The sequence below is a fragment of the Euleptes europaea genome, chromosome 2 (assembly GCF_029931775.1).
Source record: "Euleptes europaea isolate rEulEur1 chromosome 2, rEulEur1.hap1, whole genome shotgun sequence".
In the NCBI taxonomy this organism is placed as follows: Eukaryota; Metazoa; Chordata; class Lepidosauria; order Squamata; family Sphaerodactylidae; genus Euleptes; species Euleptes europaea.
Genome location: NC_079313.1, coordinates 43,569,913 through 43,585,419, shown reverse-complemented (window position 1 = coordinate 43,585,419; position 15,507 = coordinate 43,569,913). Strand labels below are relative to the sequence as shown.

Below are 15,507 nucleotides of genomic sequence, written 5' to 3'. Positions count from 1 at the left end.
AATAAACATACAGAGTTGAGAAAAAGACCTTCATCTCATTGTTCCTTAAGTGCTAAGTTTCAAGAAGATCATTGAATAAGACGATTGTTTGGAGTGGAATAGATCTGCACAAGGAGCTAATTGCGAGGAGGGAGGGAGGGGCAAGCAGTAAAAAGAAAAGTTAACCCTTTTGAGCAGAATACTCTACAAGTCTTGGGATCTTTGTGTGTATAGCCTGAGGTTTATCATTTTATTCTCTCCCTGGAGGAGAAAACCTATAATGGCAGCAGGCCATAAAAGAGTGTAGAAAGCCATGATTTAAATCTAATCTTACTAACTATAGTGATTTAAATTGATTTGATTTAAATCAAATCCACCCTGGGCAGGACCTTTTTTCCTCCAGTAACAAACAAAAAAGAAACCTGTTTCATAATGTTCTAACATTTGGTCAGAAAATATGTTATTTTTAGAATGTGTAATTTTAAGAGAGTGCTTCCCTGCAAGAGCCTTGACCTGGATAGCCCAGACTATCCTGATCTTGTCAGATCTTGGAAGCCAAGCAGGGTTGGCTCTGGTTAGTATTTGGATGGGAGACCGCCAAGGAAGTCCAGGGTTGCGACATAGAGTCAGGCAATGGCAAACCGTCGCTGAATGTCTCTTGCCTTGAAAACCCCATAGGGTTGCCATAAGTCAACTGTGACTTGACAGCAAAAAAGGGAAAAAAGCAAGAAAACACATGCATACCCTGTAACTATTATGAGAAAAAGTGTGAACACATACCATGCTTGTACCAATGTGTGATAATTCCAACACAGAGTGCTTCATTCCTTCCAAATGATTATTATGTTGGAAAAAATCATAAGGCTACTTTTCAAAAATACTATTAACCCACAAAATGTACATTTGAGCAAGTGAGAGAGACAGAGTTTCTGTATGTGCAAGTAACCTGGGGTTTAATTTACCAGTTACACTGATCTCACATAATGAATTGTTTTAGTGCATACAGTGAAACTAACAGCACATCTTTTTTTGGCAACAGTGTCTATCAACCTGCAATTCCACATGTACTTTAAAAATAACATAAAATTATTACTGGAGGAATTCATCATAAATCTCAGCAACAAGACAGAATCTCTAATTCATTCACCAAAAAGAATACTGACACGACATAAGTTTTTATTGCTCTGACACCACAATTTGCTACCATCATTTCCCTCTTCTTTATTTTAAAAAGGGACTTTGAATCTAGCATGCCGCATCAAATACACCATATTTATGCCCATATGAAATCAATGAAGTATCAGCACACAAAGCCTAAATTACACCTCCAAAAATCTCATAAACTTTGCCAGCACTCTGACTGTATGTGTGAATTGATTTACTGCAACTAGGGTGGATTTGATTTAAATCAAATCAATTTAAATCATGATTTAAATCATAAGAACATAAGGGGAGGAGCTGTGGCTCAGTGGTACAGCATCTGCTTGGCATGCAGAAGGCCCCAGGTTCAATCCCTGGCATCTCCAGTTAAAGAGACTAGGCAAGTAGGTGATGTGAAAGACACCTGCCTGAGACCCTGAAGAGCCGCTGTCGGTCAGAGAGTACAGTACTGACTTTGATGGACCAAGGGTCTGATTCAGTATAAGGCAGCTTCATATGTTCAAAATAAGAACATAAGAAAGGCCATGCTGGATCAGACCAAGGTCCATCAAGTCCAGCACTCTGTTCACACAGTGGTCAACCAGGTGCCTCTAGGAAGTCCACAAACAAGATGGTAACCAGAAAAAAACACACATGAAAAATGCCCACATAAAAATTGGGCACAGAAAAAACCCACTGTCATAAATGCGCACAACAAAAAAGCCCACATGGAAAAATGCCCATACAGAAAAATACGCACATGGAAAAATGCCCAAACAGTTAATTGCCCACACAGAAAAATACTTACATACAGTAATTTATAGGGTGTTGCAGAGAGGCAGACACGAGCGGAATGGGGCTTGGGCAACCCCTGTCTGCAACCCCTGCACCAGCTGCGACTGCCTCCCCACCACAGCTGGCACCACGACCTGTCCAAAGGGGTTGCCCTCACAAGGGTGAGCGCCCCTCTGGCCCCCGAAGTTGCCATTGGCACCCCGCCGCTCCCACCACACTCCCGTGGCTCCAGCCCTCCTTGTTCCACCCCAGCCTCTACACAGCCTGCATTGCCATCTGACGTTTCAGAGGTAACTAAGGTTTTGGGGGTTGTGCCCGCAGTGTGGGATGGGGGATCGGGACCAGCAAGTGATGTGCAGTTGTGGGTCAATCCCTCCCAGTGGCTGCCGCTGTATATGGGGCTACAGGTGGTGGACCGCCATGCACCCCTAGTGCATGCTCGGGGTGACCCACCTGTCCCCAGCTCTCTCCCAACCCTCTCCCAGCCTCTGCTGCACTCCCTCGGGGTCAGGTGGGAGCAGAGCCATCCTCTGTCCTCCTTTACCTTGTCCCGTCCCTCTCCCAGCCTCTGCTGCACTCCTTCGGGGCTGAGTGGGGGTGGAGCCATCGTCTGTACTCCTTTGCCTAGTCCCACCCCTCTTCCGGCCTGCAGGGCCCTCCCTCAAGACCTGGTGGTTGTAGGGTGTGCCTGCCCCATGAGATGTTTTGCCTAGTCCCGCCCCCTCCCTGCTTCTCTGGGGAGGGGGGGCTACAAAACCCTCCCTGCTGCTCCCTGGTGGCCACCTGCCTCCATGGCAGCCTGGTCCCTGGTTCTGCCCTCTCTGCTCTGGTGCACCCACTCCGGCGTCCACCTCACTGTTATTTTGTTTAAAATGCCAATTTTGCGGACCTGGCCCCAGCACAGCAAATCTTTTAGGAGGCACCTCTGCTGCACTCTTGCTGCACCTTCCAAGGCTACAGTGCAAGTACCCACCCCCAGGATTGGGCTAGACGTTTCTCTGAAATTCCATTACAGTTGTAATTAAAAGGAAAGGTACTCATCATTTTAAACAAATATATTGGTTGCATCCAAACATATTTTTCTGTGTGGGCAACTATTAATGTGGGCTTTTTTCGTGTTAGCATTTATAACAATGGGGTTTTTTCTGTGTGCAATTTTCATGTGGGCTTTTTCATGTTTTTTTTTCATAGAACGAAACAAGACAACTGCAGCAGCATTGTCCTGCCTGTGTTCCAAAGCATTCAATATAATAGGCATGCTCCTCTGATCCTGGAGATAATAGGTATGCATCATGACTAGTATCAATTTTTACTAGAAGCCATGAACACCCCTCTCCTCGATGAACATGTCCACTCCCCTCTTAAAGCCCTCCAAGTTGGCAGCCATCACCACATCCTGGGGCAGGGAGTTCCACAACTATGCCGTGTGTGAAGAAATACCGTATTTTTCGCTCTATAAGACGCACCTGACCATAAGACGCACCTATTTTTTAGAGGAGGAAAAAGAAAAAATATATTTTCCTTCTTTTTCCTCCTTTTTCCTCCTCTTTCCCCACCGCCTCCCTTCCCAACCAACTATTTTTAACTGATGTAAAGCAAATACTTTTAAAAAAAAAACCATGAAGGCTACCTACTATCTGCAGGGGGTGGGGAGCCCCTGTGAGCTTCCGAGCGCAGTGGGAGCGGGCCGCCCCAGGAGCCGGCCAAGACTCCAGCCAGCTGGGGGTGGGAAGCCCCTGTGAGCTGCCGAGCGCAGCGGGGCCGGGCCGTCCCAGGAGCCGGCCAAGACTCCAGCCAGCTGGGGGTGGGAGGCCCCTGTGAGCTGCCGAGCGCAGCGGGGCCAGGCTGCCCCAGGAGCTGGCCAAGACTCCTTCCAGGGAGGGGGAAGCGGAGCAGGAGGTTTCCAGCACCAGCGGCCCTTTGTCATTCCAGGCACACGCGCACCCTCGCTCTCTCCCTCCTTTGCTGGTGTGGCGCCTGGGCGCGGCAGCGCAACCCCAGCCTGGGCGCCGCCCCAACTCTTCACAGTCCAATTTTGTTTTAACCACACTAAATAATTTGGTGTCATCTGCAAACTTGGCCACCTTGCTGTTCATCCCCAACTCCAGGTCACTGATGAACAGGTGGAAAAGCACCAGTCCCAACACAGATCCCTGAGGGACCCCACTGCTCACATCCCTCCATTGGGAGAACTGACCATTGATTCCTACTCTCTGCTTCCTATTTTTCAGCCAGCTCACAATCCACAAGAGGACTTGTCCTCTTCTCCCATGTATGTAGTTTGCTTAGCATACTTTGGTGGGGGACTTCGTCAAAAGCCTTTTGGAAATCCAAATTCACAATGTCCACAGGCTCATTCCTGTCCACATGCTTATTGACACTTTCAAAAAACTCTAAAAGGTTAGTGAGACAGGACCTACCTTTACAAAAGCTGTGCTGGGTTTTGCTCAGCAGGCCTTTCCCTTCTATATGCTTGACAATTCTATCTTTAATAATGATTTCCATTAATGTACTGGAACAGACGTTAAGCTAATGGCCTGTAATTTCATCAGTTAGAAGTTCAGCAATTTCCCATTTGAGTTCTGGAAGACCTCTAGGATGTATACCGTCTGGTGCCTATGACTTGTTAGTTTGCAGTTTGTCTGAACGTTTGAGGACTTCCTGCCTTGTTACCACCATTTGCCCCAGTTCCTCATTCTCCCCCAAACCTCTGTTTAGAAGGAATCTGCCCTAAATCTTCAACAGTGAAGATAGATGAGAAGAAATCATTTAGTTTCTCAGCAATCGCTTTATCCTACCTTAGTGTTTCTTTACTCCCATGGTCATCCTATGGTCCAACCACTTCCCTAGCTGGTTACCTTCTCCAAATGTACTTAAAGAATTTTTTATTGTTAGTCTTGATGTGTTTAGCAATATGTCCCTCAAAAAAAAAATTTTTGCATCTCTGTTTGCTTGCATTTTCTTTGTGAAAATTTTTGTTTGCATCATTTGGGCAAGCCTTCCAGTTTCTGAAGAAAGCTCCCCCCCCCCAAATAGCTTCCTTCACCCTTACCCATTAGTCATGGGAGCCAGCATGGTGCAGTGGTTAAGAGCGGTGGTTTGGAACAATGGACTCTAATCTGGAGAACCAGGTTTGATTCTCCACTCCTCCACATGAGCAGCGGAGGCTAATCTAGTGAACTGGATTTGTTTTCCCACCCCTACACACAAAGCCAGCTGGGTGACCTTCGGCTAGTCACAGCTCTCTCAACCCCACCTACCTCACAGGGTGTCTGTTGTGGGGAGGGGAAGGGAAAATGATTGTAAGCCGGTTTGAGTCTTCCTTAAGTGGAAGAGAAAGTCGGCATATAAAATCCAAATATTCTTGTACTTAATACCACCTTTCCTGACCTGCAGTATACAATCTAGCTGAGCCTCTAGAATTCTGGACTTGAATAACCCCCAAGCCATTTCCAGAGATTTAACCCTCTTAAATGTTTGTTTTAATTTCCTTTTTACCAGGTTTCTCATTTTAGAAAAGTTCCCTCTTTTAAAGTCAAAGGTAATTTTATGAGATTTCCCAGGCACTTTCCCATATACATATAAATAAAATTTGATGCCATTTTGGACACTATTACCAATTGGCTCAACTACAGCCACATCCCGCAGTAAGTCGCTGGCAGCACCACAGAGAATTAAGTCCAGGGTCACCTCCCCTTTGGTTGGGTCCTTGACCAACTGTTCAGGCACAGTCATTAAGGATATCTACAGATTTTATTTCTTTTGCTTGACTGGAGCATGCATTTATCTAGTCAATACGAGGATAGTTAAAGTCACCCATTATTACTACTTCATCACCTTCACTAATTTCATTCTCCATCTCTAGATCACCCTGAGCCTTTTGGTCAGGGAGCCAACAGAACGTCCCCAGTACTAAATTACCTTTGGGCCCGGAATCGTCACCCACAAGGATTCTGTGGATGAGTCTGCCCTTTCTATTGTTTCTAGTTTATTAAATACTATGCCTTCCTCGATATACATAGCAACACCCCATCCAATACGCCCTTCCCTTTCATTTCTATAGTTTGTAACCAGGGATGACTGTATCCCACTGGTTCTCTCCCCTCGACCAGGTTTCTGTAATGCTCACTATATGTTTTCCCTTAAACCATGCATTCTAACCATGCATTTTCGCTTGGTGGCTTCTAGCATTAGCATAGAAACACCTCCACATTGTCTCTCTCTTTCTTGCCTGGCATGTGCCCTTAGGCATCCTTAAGTAGCTATCCTGCTTAACTTTACCATCCCCCATTCCCATGTGGGAAATCAGAAGCAATTTTCCTGACGTCCATTTGGTTTTGTCCATCATGCCCATTTGTTTTGTCCATCAGGGTTTTCTACATAAAGACTAATTCTTGCTGGTATAATCTTAATATTTACAACCAGATGAGGGTTTCATTTTTAGAATAATAACTTTTCAGATTAGTTTTACAGTTATAGCAAAAATACTGATTTGGTTATACGATTAGAAATACATAGATAATTATGAAATTATTGTGAGGTGAACTATCTTCAGTTTCATTCAGGCCACCAGGCCTTGCATTTCTTCGTTGCAGTGTTTGCATTTTGCATGCATGCCTACCTTACCCACAGGTAGTGGAACTTTATTAAAATATTCCCAAACTTGGTCTCTTTTATGGCCTGCTGCCATGATAGATTTTCTCCTCCGGGGAAAGAATAATATGATAAACGTTAGGCTATACACACAAAGATCCCGAGACTTGTCGGCAGCCACAGAGTTGGGGGAAGGAGCGCCCGGGGCAGGGGGGAGGGTGGAAGGGAGCAGGCATACCGTGCATGCACACTGAAGCCAGATGTCGGTGGCCTTCATGCACGCTGGTCTTCATGCTGTGCCGGCCAAGCTCAATGGGAGCACAGTGGGCTTGGCAGTGCCTGGGCAAGCTGGTGTGTGGCATGCATGGACAGCTCATTCCTGCTGCCAGTCTGGTGGGCATGCTGATGCGGGAGAAGGCTGGGCAGGCCCCGCCGAAGGATGATTGGGAAGGGGCACAGCTGGAGGTGCTGCTGCAGTGAGCCTGTGCCCAGTGGCAGCCAGCCCTGCATGAGATGCTCCAGGCGATCTCCATAGCAGCCAGGCGGCAGCTGGAGCCTCCAACCAATGACTGCCACTGCGGCTCGCGCCGCCCCCTCTTTCCATGCCAGGGGCAACTGCTCTCCCCAGCCCCCCTCTGAATCTGGCCTAGCTTTAGAGGTATTCTGCTCAAAAGGTTTCACTTTCATTTTTACTGCTTGCCCCTCCCTCCTCACGCTTAGCTCCTTGTGCTATTTCACTCCGAACAATCTTCTATTCATTGAACTTCTTGAAACTTAGCACTTAAGAGGTAAGGGATTGAATCTGTGCACATAGATTTGCAAAGGAACAATGGGATTAAGGTGTTTTTCTCAACTCTGTATGTTTATTTTATAGCATTTTTGCTGTGAAGAGGCATGTTATCTCTCCAGACACAAAATTCATAGTTTTGAGAACTGCAAAACCAAACATCTGGATTAATACCCTCTAGACAGAAAAATTGCCCAAAATAATCTTACAGAAACCTCTGGAAGAACATGACATTGTGAATGGATTAATGGAATTCATTCGCCAAAATTTTTAAACATTGCATGAGTATAGATTTTTTCCTCAAAAAGCATTTTATTTTAAGAATCCGATTAAAATTTAAAAAAATTCGATCTGACTGCAACCCTTTTTTGCTTTTTCTATTTATTCCATAACCTTCCATTTCCATCCACTTTCAAAACTGGTCCAAAACTGCCTGTTGGTCACTGTAGCACCTAAAAGCATAATACTCAATGTACAAGGAACAGGCAGGTTCCTCCTCTATCCCAGGCCATGGTCCACTGAAGTAATAGCGAGGGGGAGGGATTCAGTAACAGTGGGCGATGCTAACCTCATCTAACAGCCCATTCCTGAGAATTGGGCCCAAAGCCCTTAGGAGGCCGACTACGGCCTCCACCGGTGCAGGGGCCCACACGGACGGCGCCCAGATGAATGCCGGTGTTAGTGGCCCCAGCAACGGCGTGCATGGCCAGGCACCGCTCCCCAACCGCCGCCGCCCTCTGGCCGCCGGCGAGCCGGGAGGCGTTCCAGCACCCCAGGAGGTGTTCCCAGGGCGTAATAGCGCCAGTTGCGGGGCGGGGCCGACATTAGTCGGCCTCCCGAGCACTTTCGGCTTCGGAACGCCCCTTTTTATTTTTGCAAAGATATGCCAGCTTTTAGCTGGTGTATCTCCCATGCAACCCTATGAGGGTTGCACGGGTTTTTGGTGCTGGCCAAAGATTTCGGCTGTGCCAAAACCTCTTTACAATATTTTTTGTATTTTCACAATTAGTTGTGAACACCATACATCATCATGACACACTACTGCACTGTCAGAAAAAGCTTTTCTGGAGTACTACTGCTCTACCAGAAAAACAAACATATAATCTACTGGAGCCAATGTCACAACACCAGCTAAGATAGGACCATATATAACAAGCAGATATACTTAATGACAAGCTTGCTGGCAGATCATATGCACAGTATATATGCACATTTTATTAATTTAACACAGCTCTCCATCTTTCTCCTATGAAAACTGCCACACATCAACCACGATAATGCTCAATCAGGCACTGGATTATTATTTTCCCAGAATTTCTTATTTCTTTTGACACTTCATCCGTTTATTGACTCAAAAGAGGGAAGTCATCACCAGTAGAACATGCAAACAGTAGTTGGTGCCATAGGCACAATGTCATATCATTAGCTTTCCTACTATTGTTACCATTAGCAAGCTCTAGTAATTGATTCTTGTAGGTTATCCGGACTGTGTAATCGTGGTCTTGGGACGACGGTTACACAGCCCGGATAACCTACAAGAATCAATGAACTCTGACCGTGAAAGCCTTCGACAACATCTAGTAATTGAGATTTTCTTAGAAACTAAACAGAGTGCACATAGAGGGATGAACTACTTGTCAGGGTCTTAGTTATCTACCCAGATATTTAGCAGAAAGTGTTATAATAATGAACGGAAAGCAAAAATATTTCATTACTAAGCAACAGTATCTTAGAATGTTAATATATGGCTTTTCCACTGATTCAAATTAGATTCTACCCACACCAACAAGACTGAAAACAACAACTCCTCTTACTTAAGCCTTCAATAGTAGAAAAGAGCAGGAGTCCAGTAGCACCTTAAAGACTAACAAAAATATTTTCTGGTAGGGTATGAGCTTTTGTGAGCCACAGCTCACTTCTTCAGATACAGCTAGAATGTGAATCCATCTGTCTTTAAGTAGAGGAGAGTGAATTCAGACAAGCATTAGTATGTAAATGTTAACTGGTAAATGTGCTACGGGACTCTTGCCCTTTTCTACTACTGCAGACAGACTAACACGGCTACCCACTGTGAATGAAGCCTTCAAGTTCAATTAAATGCTAGAGAAATGTTGATTTCAGGTTAGCAGTCCTCACCACATATTTGCTAAATAAAACTAATCACCCAACCCCTTTGACTGTCGTAACACACCTCTTTTTATGTTACTGGTAACCCTTTCCTAGTAACACATCATTGTCTGAAGCAGGATGCAAGGCACAGCACAGCTGACTCACACCAAGGGAGAGAGTGGGCAAACCTGAATGGTTTTTATTTCCTTCCTTAAAGGGGGGGTGTTCCCCCCTTTTAATATACAAATCCAATGCCTCTGTGACTGACATAATGCCTTTTTTACTAAGCGACAGGGACCCCAAGGCTACATTGTCAGTGGCAAGATTTGTTTCAATCCTTATATCCCTCCAACACTAGATATATGCTGCTCGAGATCAATTGATCAAGGAGCTTCTAAGGGATGAAAGGAAAGGGGGGGAAGGCAAACTTGTGCACACAATCATTGATTTCACGGGTAAACCAAGAGGTTGCTCCTGGTGCGCGTCCCGCCGACACTATTTCATTGTTTCAGGGAAAAGAAAGAAAGCGTGTTAAAAGATAACCCGGTCAAAAAACCCAGTCGGTCAATTAAGAACGCGATGCTGTGGCCTCGGCCGTCCTGCCACCCTGGAGAAAGCCGGAGGATCCTGCAGGAAGGGACCCCCGACCACGGGCGAAGAGCAAGAGTCGGCGCTTTGGAAGAAAAGGACCCAGCGCTGGAAGAACAAACAATCCCGGATCCGAAGCCCCGCCCTCCTTTTGCACAGGCGATGCCGCGACCCCCGACTCAGCCATCTCACGCTGGATGGCCCTCTCCGTTTTCCCCTCCACAGAGCAGTCCAAATGCCCCCCACCCCACCCCCCAAAAAAATACACACACACACACACATACCCCCTAGCGTGGCACGCCCCAGGGACGTATCCGAAGAAACACCCGCCTTCCCTCAGGGAGTTCCCTTCCACCCACCCAGAAGCCAGCCTAAACATCATTTTTGCGCCGACGCGAGGCGGGAGAGATCAATGAACCCCAGACACAATGAGCGAGGGACTCACCCACAGCTCCGTGCCCCAGCTCATGGCGACTCCGCAGGCAGCGCAGACTCCACCGCCGGCCGCTCCTTTGTGGCGCTGGCGGGGACTCCCCGTCCCTCCTTCTCCCCCCCCCCCCGAGGCTCTCGCGGAATATGCCGCCGAAGACGACGGCCACCGACCGCGCGACCCCGCTGTCCCCTCAGACGGAGAGTCCCCCCCGCGCGCCCTCCTCCCCCGTCCTCAGCGCCGTTGAGAGAGAGAGGGGGGGACGCAGAGCGGCAACGGCAAAGCAACCGTCGCCTCAGCTCCGCCTTACTCGAACCATGGGAATGGGGAAAGAAAAGAGGGGAGGAGAGCCGCGGTGGCAGCTGGGACGGAGGCGGGCTCGGCCGCTCCTCGTCAGGGAGACCGCGGAACGAGGAGGGGAAGCGAGCCGACTCCTTGGCGGGGGGCGGGGGTGGTGGTAAAATATGGTCAGTGCGTTTACAGAAATAATGTAAAATATGGTTAGTGCATTGGATAAGATCTGGCATAGTTAAAAGCACTTTATTTCAATATATCTAGAATATCATAAACCATTAGACATACTTTACCTAGTCATTCACAGTGGGTCGCCGTGTTAGTCTGTCTGCAGTAGAAGAAAAGGGCAAGAGTCCAGAAGCGCCTTAAAGACTAACAAGAATATTTTCTGGCAGGGTATCTGAAGAAGTGAGCTGTGGCTCACGAAAGCTCATACCCTGCCAGAAAATATTCTTGTTTGGATTATTTATTACAGTAATATACCAACACATACAGAAAAGAGCAAGAGTCCAGTAGCACCTTAAAGACTAACACAAATATTTTCTGGCAGGGTATGAGCTTTCGTATCTGAAGAAGTGAGCTGTGGCTCACGAAAGCTCATACCCTGCCAGAAAATATTCTTGTTTGGATTATTTATTACAGTAATATACCAACACATACAGAAAAGAGCAAGAGTCCAGTAGCACCTTAAAGACTAACACAAATATTTTCTGGCAGGGTATGAGCTTTCGTATCTGAAAAAGTGAGCTGTGGCTCACGAAAGCTCATACCCTGCCAGAAAATATTTGTGTTAGTCTTTAAGGTGATACTGGACTCTTGCTCTTTTCTTTTACCTAGTCATGTCATTTGTAAAACCTCCCCAGCTCAGCAGGGCTCAGAGAGATCTGAGAAAGTACCTAATTCATGTTTAGGAATGTTTCAGTCAGGAATATTTAAACCTTTATGATCTTTTATATGTTGTTAGTATTTTAATTTCTTTGGTGTATGCAAAGATTAGAGAAGTCTCTGGCTCCATGAGTTGTTCATGTGAGAGCTGAAGTTAAGAGCTCTTGAAGCATATTTTCAGTCCATGCCAGGACTAAGGTACATGAAACCATAGAGAACTCTATGTGTTTTTAGCCTATGAAAGGCTTCTATCTATGTTAGGATCAGGAAATTCTATGTGTATATGCAAAGTCAGTCAGTTATCTGTGGCTATGTGAAAAGCTTAAAGCTGTTCTGTTTAAGAAATCATCAGCATCTACATCTTCAATAGCTTTTGCCTCAAATTTACCCAGCATGAGCGGCGGTGGCGTGCGCTGGGCCGCTTCAGGCGAGAGGTCACGTTTTCCAGTGTAGTAGTAATAGTAATAAGCCTTCCAAGTTTAAAATAAGCCTATCGGGGTTTGCACAAAGGGTCTCTCACCCAGCCCTCTTCCTGCTTGTCTCCTGTATGTGGGGATTTTTTTTTAATGTAGAAAAGCATTAAAAACGTGATTCCACTGTGGCTGTTACCGCACTAGGTATTCCCAGCAATGTATCAAGAGTTTGGAAATGTTACGAAAAACATCGCTTTAAAAGGGTTTTTGGATGCCACGGCTAAAAAATGGTTGGAAGACGTCTTCACAGCTAAAGGGGCCAAACAAAGTGCCAACAGTATTTTTTTATAACAGTTTCAAACTCTTAATACATTGGTGGGAATACATAGAAAGTGCGAACAGTATTTTTTATAACATTTCCAAACTCTTAATACATCGCTGGGAATACCTAGTGCAGTTACACTCTCGAGTGGTACCACTCATTCTTCTGAGGTGGCATTGTGAGCCGTATGTAGACCAGGCAGGCGGTCTGGTGAAAAAATATTTCCCCTGTGAAAGGAGGGGGCACGAGGGAGGTCTGAGGGAAACAAGGATGTCTCATCTGAGGGAAAATGTTTCCTTTTTTATTTAGTCATGGGAGAATGCCTTAAAGAACAGTCAGCCAACCACTAGTTGATTTTCCTACCCAAATTCTAAAACAAAAAATTTGGGCACATTCTTGGGGGGTTTTTTTTGTTTTTGTTTTGTTTTTTGGTATGGAAAAGGTACTTTGCACAGTCCAAGTACTCAGTCCAAGATTTCAGAATGTTTCAAAGAAAAAGTTTCCTTTTTTTTTTTTTTTTGGTCAAGATCAAGGACTAGAGGGGAGACTTACAGAGATTTCATAGCTGCAGAGCTTAAATTAGGACATGAGATGGTGTCAAAATTCAGCAGCTCCTCTGACAGAATGCCTCCAGAGGAGGAAAGGATATTTTTTTGCAATTTCCCCTCCCCCCACAAATACAGTTTGGGTTCACTGACCTGAAGGAGCATGATTTTGGGGGAGACAAAAAAGGTTACAAGAAGAAGGGGGAGGCAGGGAAGCTGTATTCCTCTAATTCAACTCCACTCAAGCTGTTTAGGATCCAAGCCAAGGTGATAATCCTAACCTTATATATTCAAAATGGAAATTTAAAGTATCCTTGGTTTCCTGTACCCTGAAGACATCCTTTTTAATGTGTGTGTGTGTGTTAAGTGCCATTAAGTTGTGGAGACCCTATAAATTAATAATTTCCAAAATGTCTTGTATTAACAGCCTTGCTCAGGTTTTGCAAACTGAGGGCTGTGGCGTCCTTTATAGAGTCAATCCATCTCATATTGGATATTCCTTTTTTTCTGCTGCCTTCAACTTTTCCTAGCGTGATTGTCTTTTCCAGAGACTCTAGTCTTCTCATGATGTGACTAAAGTACAATAGTGTCAGTTTAGTCATCCTCATCCCTTTATTGGCATAAAAACATAATCAGTTTAGTCATTTTAGTTTCTAGGGAGAGTTCAGGCTTGATTTGACCTAGAACACATTTGTCTTTTTGACAGTCCACGGTATCTGTAAATCTCTTCTCCATCACATTTCAAAGGAATCAACTTTCTCCCTGTCAGCTTTCTTCAGTTTAACCACTTTTAATGTTTTATGTATTCATTATGTTTCATTTTATAAGCCACTTCAGGCAGGATTCTTAGAGAGCCAACATAAACATTTTCTAAATAAACTAGAGTTTGAATGGGAAAATATTAACTAACCGTGTTTGTTAGGTCACGATGGGTAGCCATGTTAGTCTTTCTGTAGCAGAAGAAAAGAATAAAAGTCCAGTAGAATTTCTGGCAGGGTATGAGCTTTCGTGAGTCACAGCTCACTTCTTCAGATATAGAAGTGAGCTTTGACTCTATCTGAAGAAGTGAGCTGTGACTCACGAAAGTTCATACCCTGCCAGACATTTTATTAGCATTAAGGTGCTACTGGACTCTTGCATGTTTGTTAGGTACCAGTCCATGCCACATTAGTTTCAACAGTCCCTCCCTTATCTGCAAATCTATGATAAGCAGCAACGTTAAAAGAACAAATATGTACAAAATGGCAGAAAATAAACAATTTCCAATACACTGTTTAATGTCCACTGTAAAGGGATGTTAATCTACAAAAACTGATTTAAATAGCAAAGAGACAATGCAGGTTGATTTCTGTGCCCCAGATTGGTTACAATCTGTTTCCTGAATGTGGATATATGCACACCATAGAACCAAGATTCATTCTGACCTTGCTCACTAAGATTTGGACCAGATATAAGAATTATCTGCAAAATGTCACTGGATGTCCTATGTTATTCCAACAGTGAAAGGGGGATTGTCTAGCTAATGAACTGCTTCTACTTTCTATGTGTGTTTTACAGCTTGGTCAGATTTGTTATATATATTTTTTGGATGAACGCATGTTATGGTGTGTGCATTTTACAATTTATACCACCTAGGAAGGTCTGTTGGCTCAAACATGTTTGGTTTTTAGAATATTTTAATGATTTAAAATGTATTAATGTTTTGTCTGTTTTTTTTGTATGTAACTTATTGTTATCCAGTCCATTAGTAGGTTTTTTGTCAACCTTTTTGGTTACTTGATTTGATCTAGAACCCACTGATATGTCTTTTTGGCGGTCCATGGTATCCATAAAACTCTCCTCCAAAACCACATTGCAAGTGAATCAACTTTCTTCCTGTCAGCTTTCTTCATTGTCCAGCTTTCACACCCATACATAGTGATGGGGAACAATATGGAATTAATTAACTTGATCTTGGTCACCAAGGACACATCTTTACACGTAAGAATGTTTTCTAGCTCCTTCATGGCTGCACTTCCCAGTCTCCCATCTCTTGATTTCTTGGTTGCAGTCTCCCTTTTGGTTGATGATGGAGCCAAGGAACAGAAAATCTTGAACAATTTCAGTTTGTAATATACCAGCAGTCATTTTGTCTTCTTGATGTTCAACTGTAATCCTACTTTGGCACTTTCTGCTTTAACCTTCAGCAGTAGTCATTTCAAGTATTCACTATTTTTTGTCAGTAATATGGTATCATTAGCATATCTCACATTGTTAATGTTTCTTCCACCAATTTTCACTCCACCTTCATCTAAATCTAATCCAGTTTTCCTTATGGTCTGGATATAGATTGAAGAGACAGGGAGATAAAATTCATCCTTGCCTGACACCTTTGCTAATTGGAAACTATTCTTTTTCTCCATATTCTGTCCCAACAGTCACTTTGTGCCCAGAATACAGGTTGCACATAAAAACAATCAGATGCGGTGGCACACCCATTTATTTTAAACCAACCATAGCTTTTCATGATCCACACAGTCAAAAGCTTTGCTGTAATCTATGAAACACAAGCTGATTTTCCTTTAAAATTCTCTCATATGCTCCAGTAACCAACATAAATTTGCAAGTATTTTTAATACTTGTGTACA

The 15,507-nt window shown here is 44.5% G+C and overlaps 2 protein-coding genes across 4 annotated transcripts in view; both read right to left on the bottom strand.

The window, feature by feature from the left end:
- Positions 1 to 10,481, bottom strand: part of FNBP1L (formin binding protein 1 like) — an 86,413-nt gene extending 75,932 nt beyond the window's left edge. For all 3 annotated transcript variants that reach the window (XM_056843995.1, XM_056843994.1, XM_056843996.1), the window contains exon 1: positions 10,437 to 10,481. In XM_056843995.1, coding sequence (XP_056699973.1) covers positions 10,437 to 10,460 — 24 coding nt within the window. In that variant the 5' untranslated portion in view covers positions 10,461 to 10,481. The remainder of the gene's footprint in view (positions 1 to 10,436) is intronic.
- Positions 1 to 15,507, bottom strand: part of CCDC18 (coiled-coil domain containing 18) — a 205,264-nt gene that overhangs the window by 100,314 nt on the left and 89,443 nt on the right. The window lies entirely within an intron of this gene.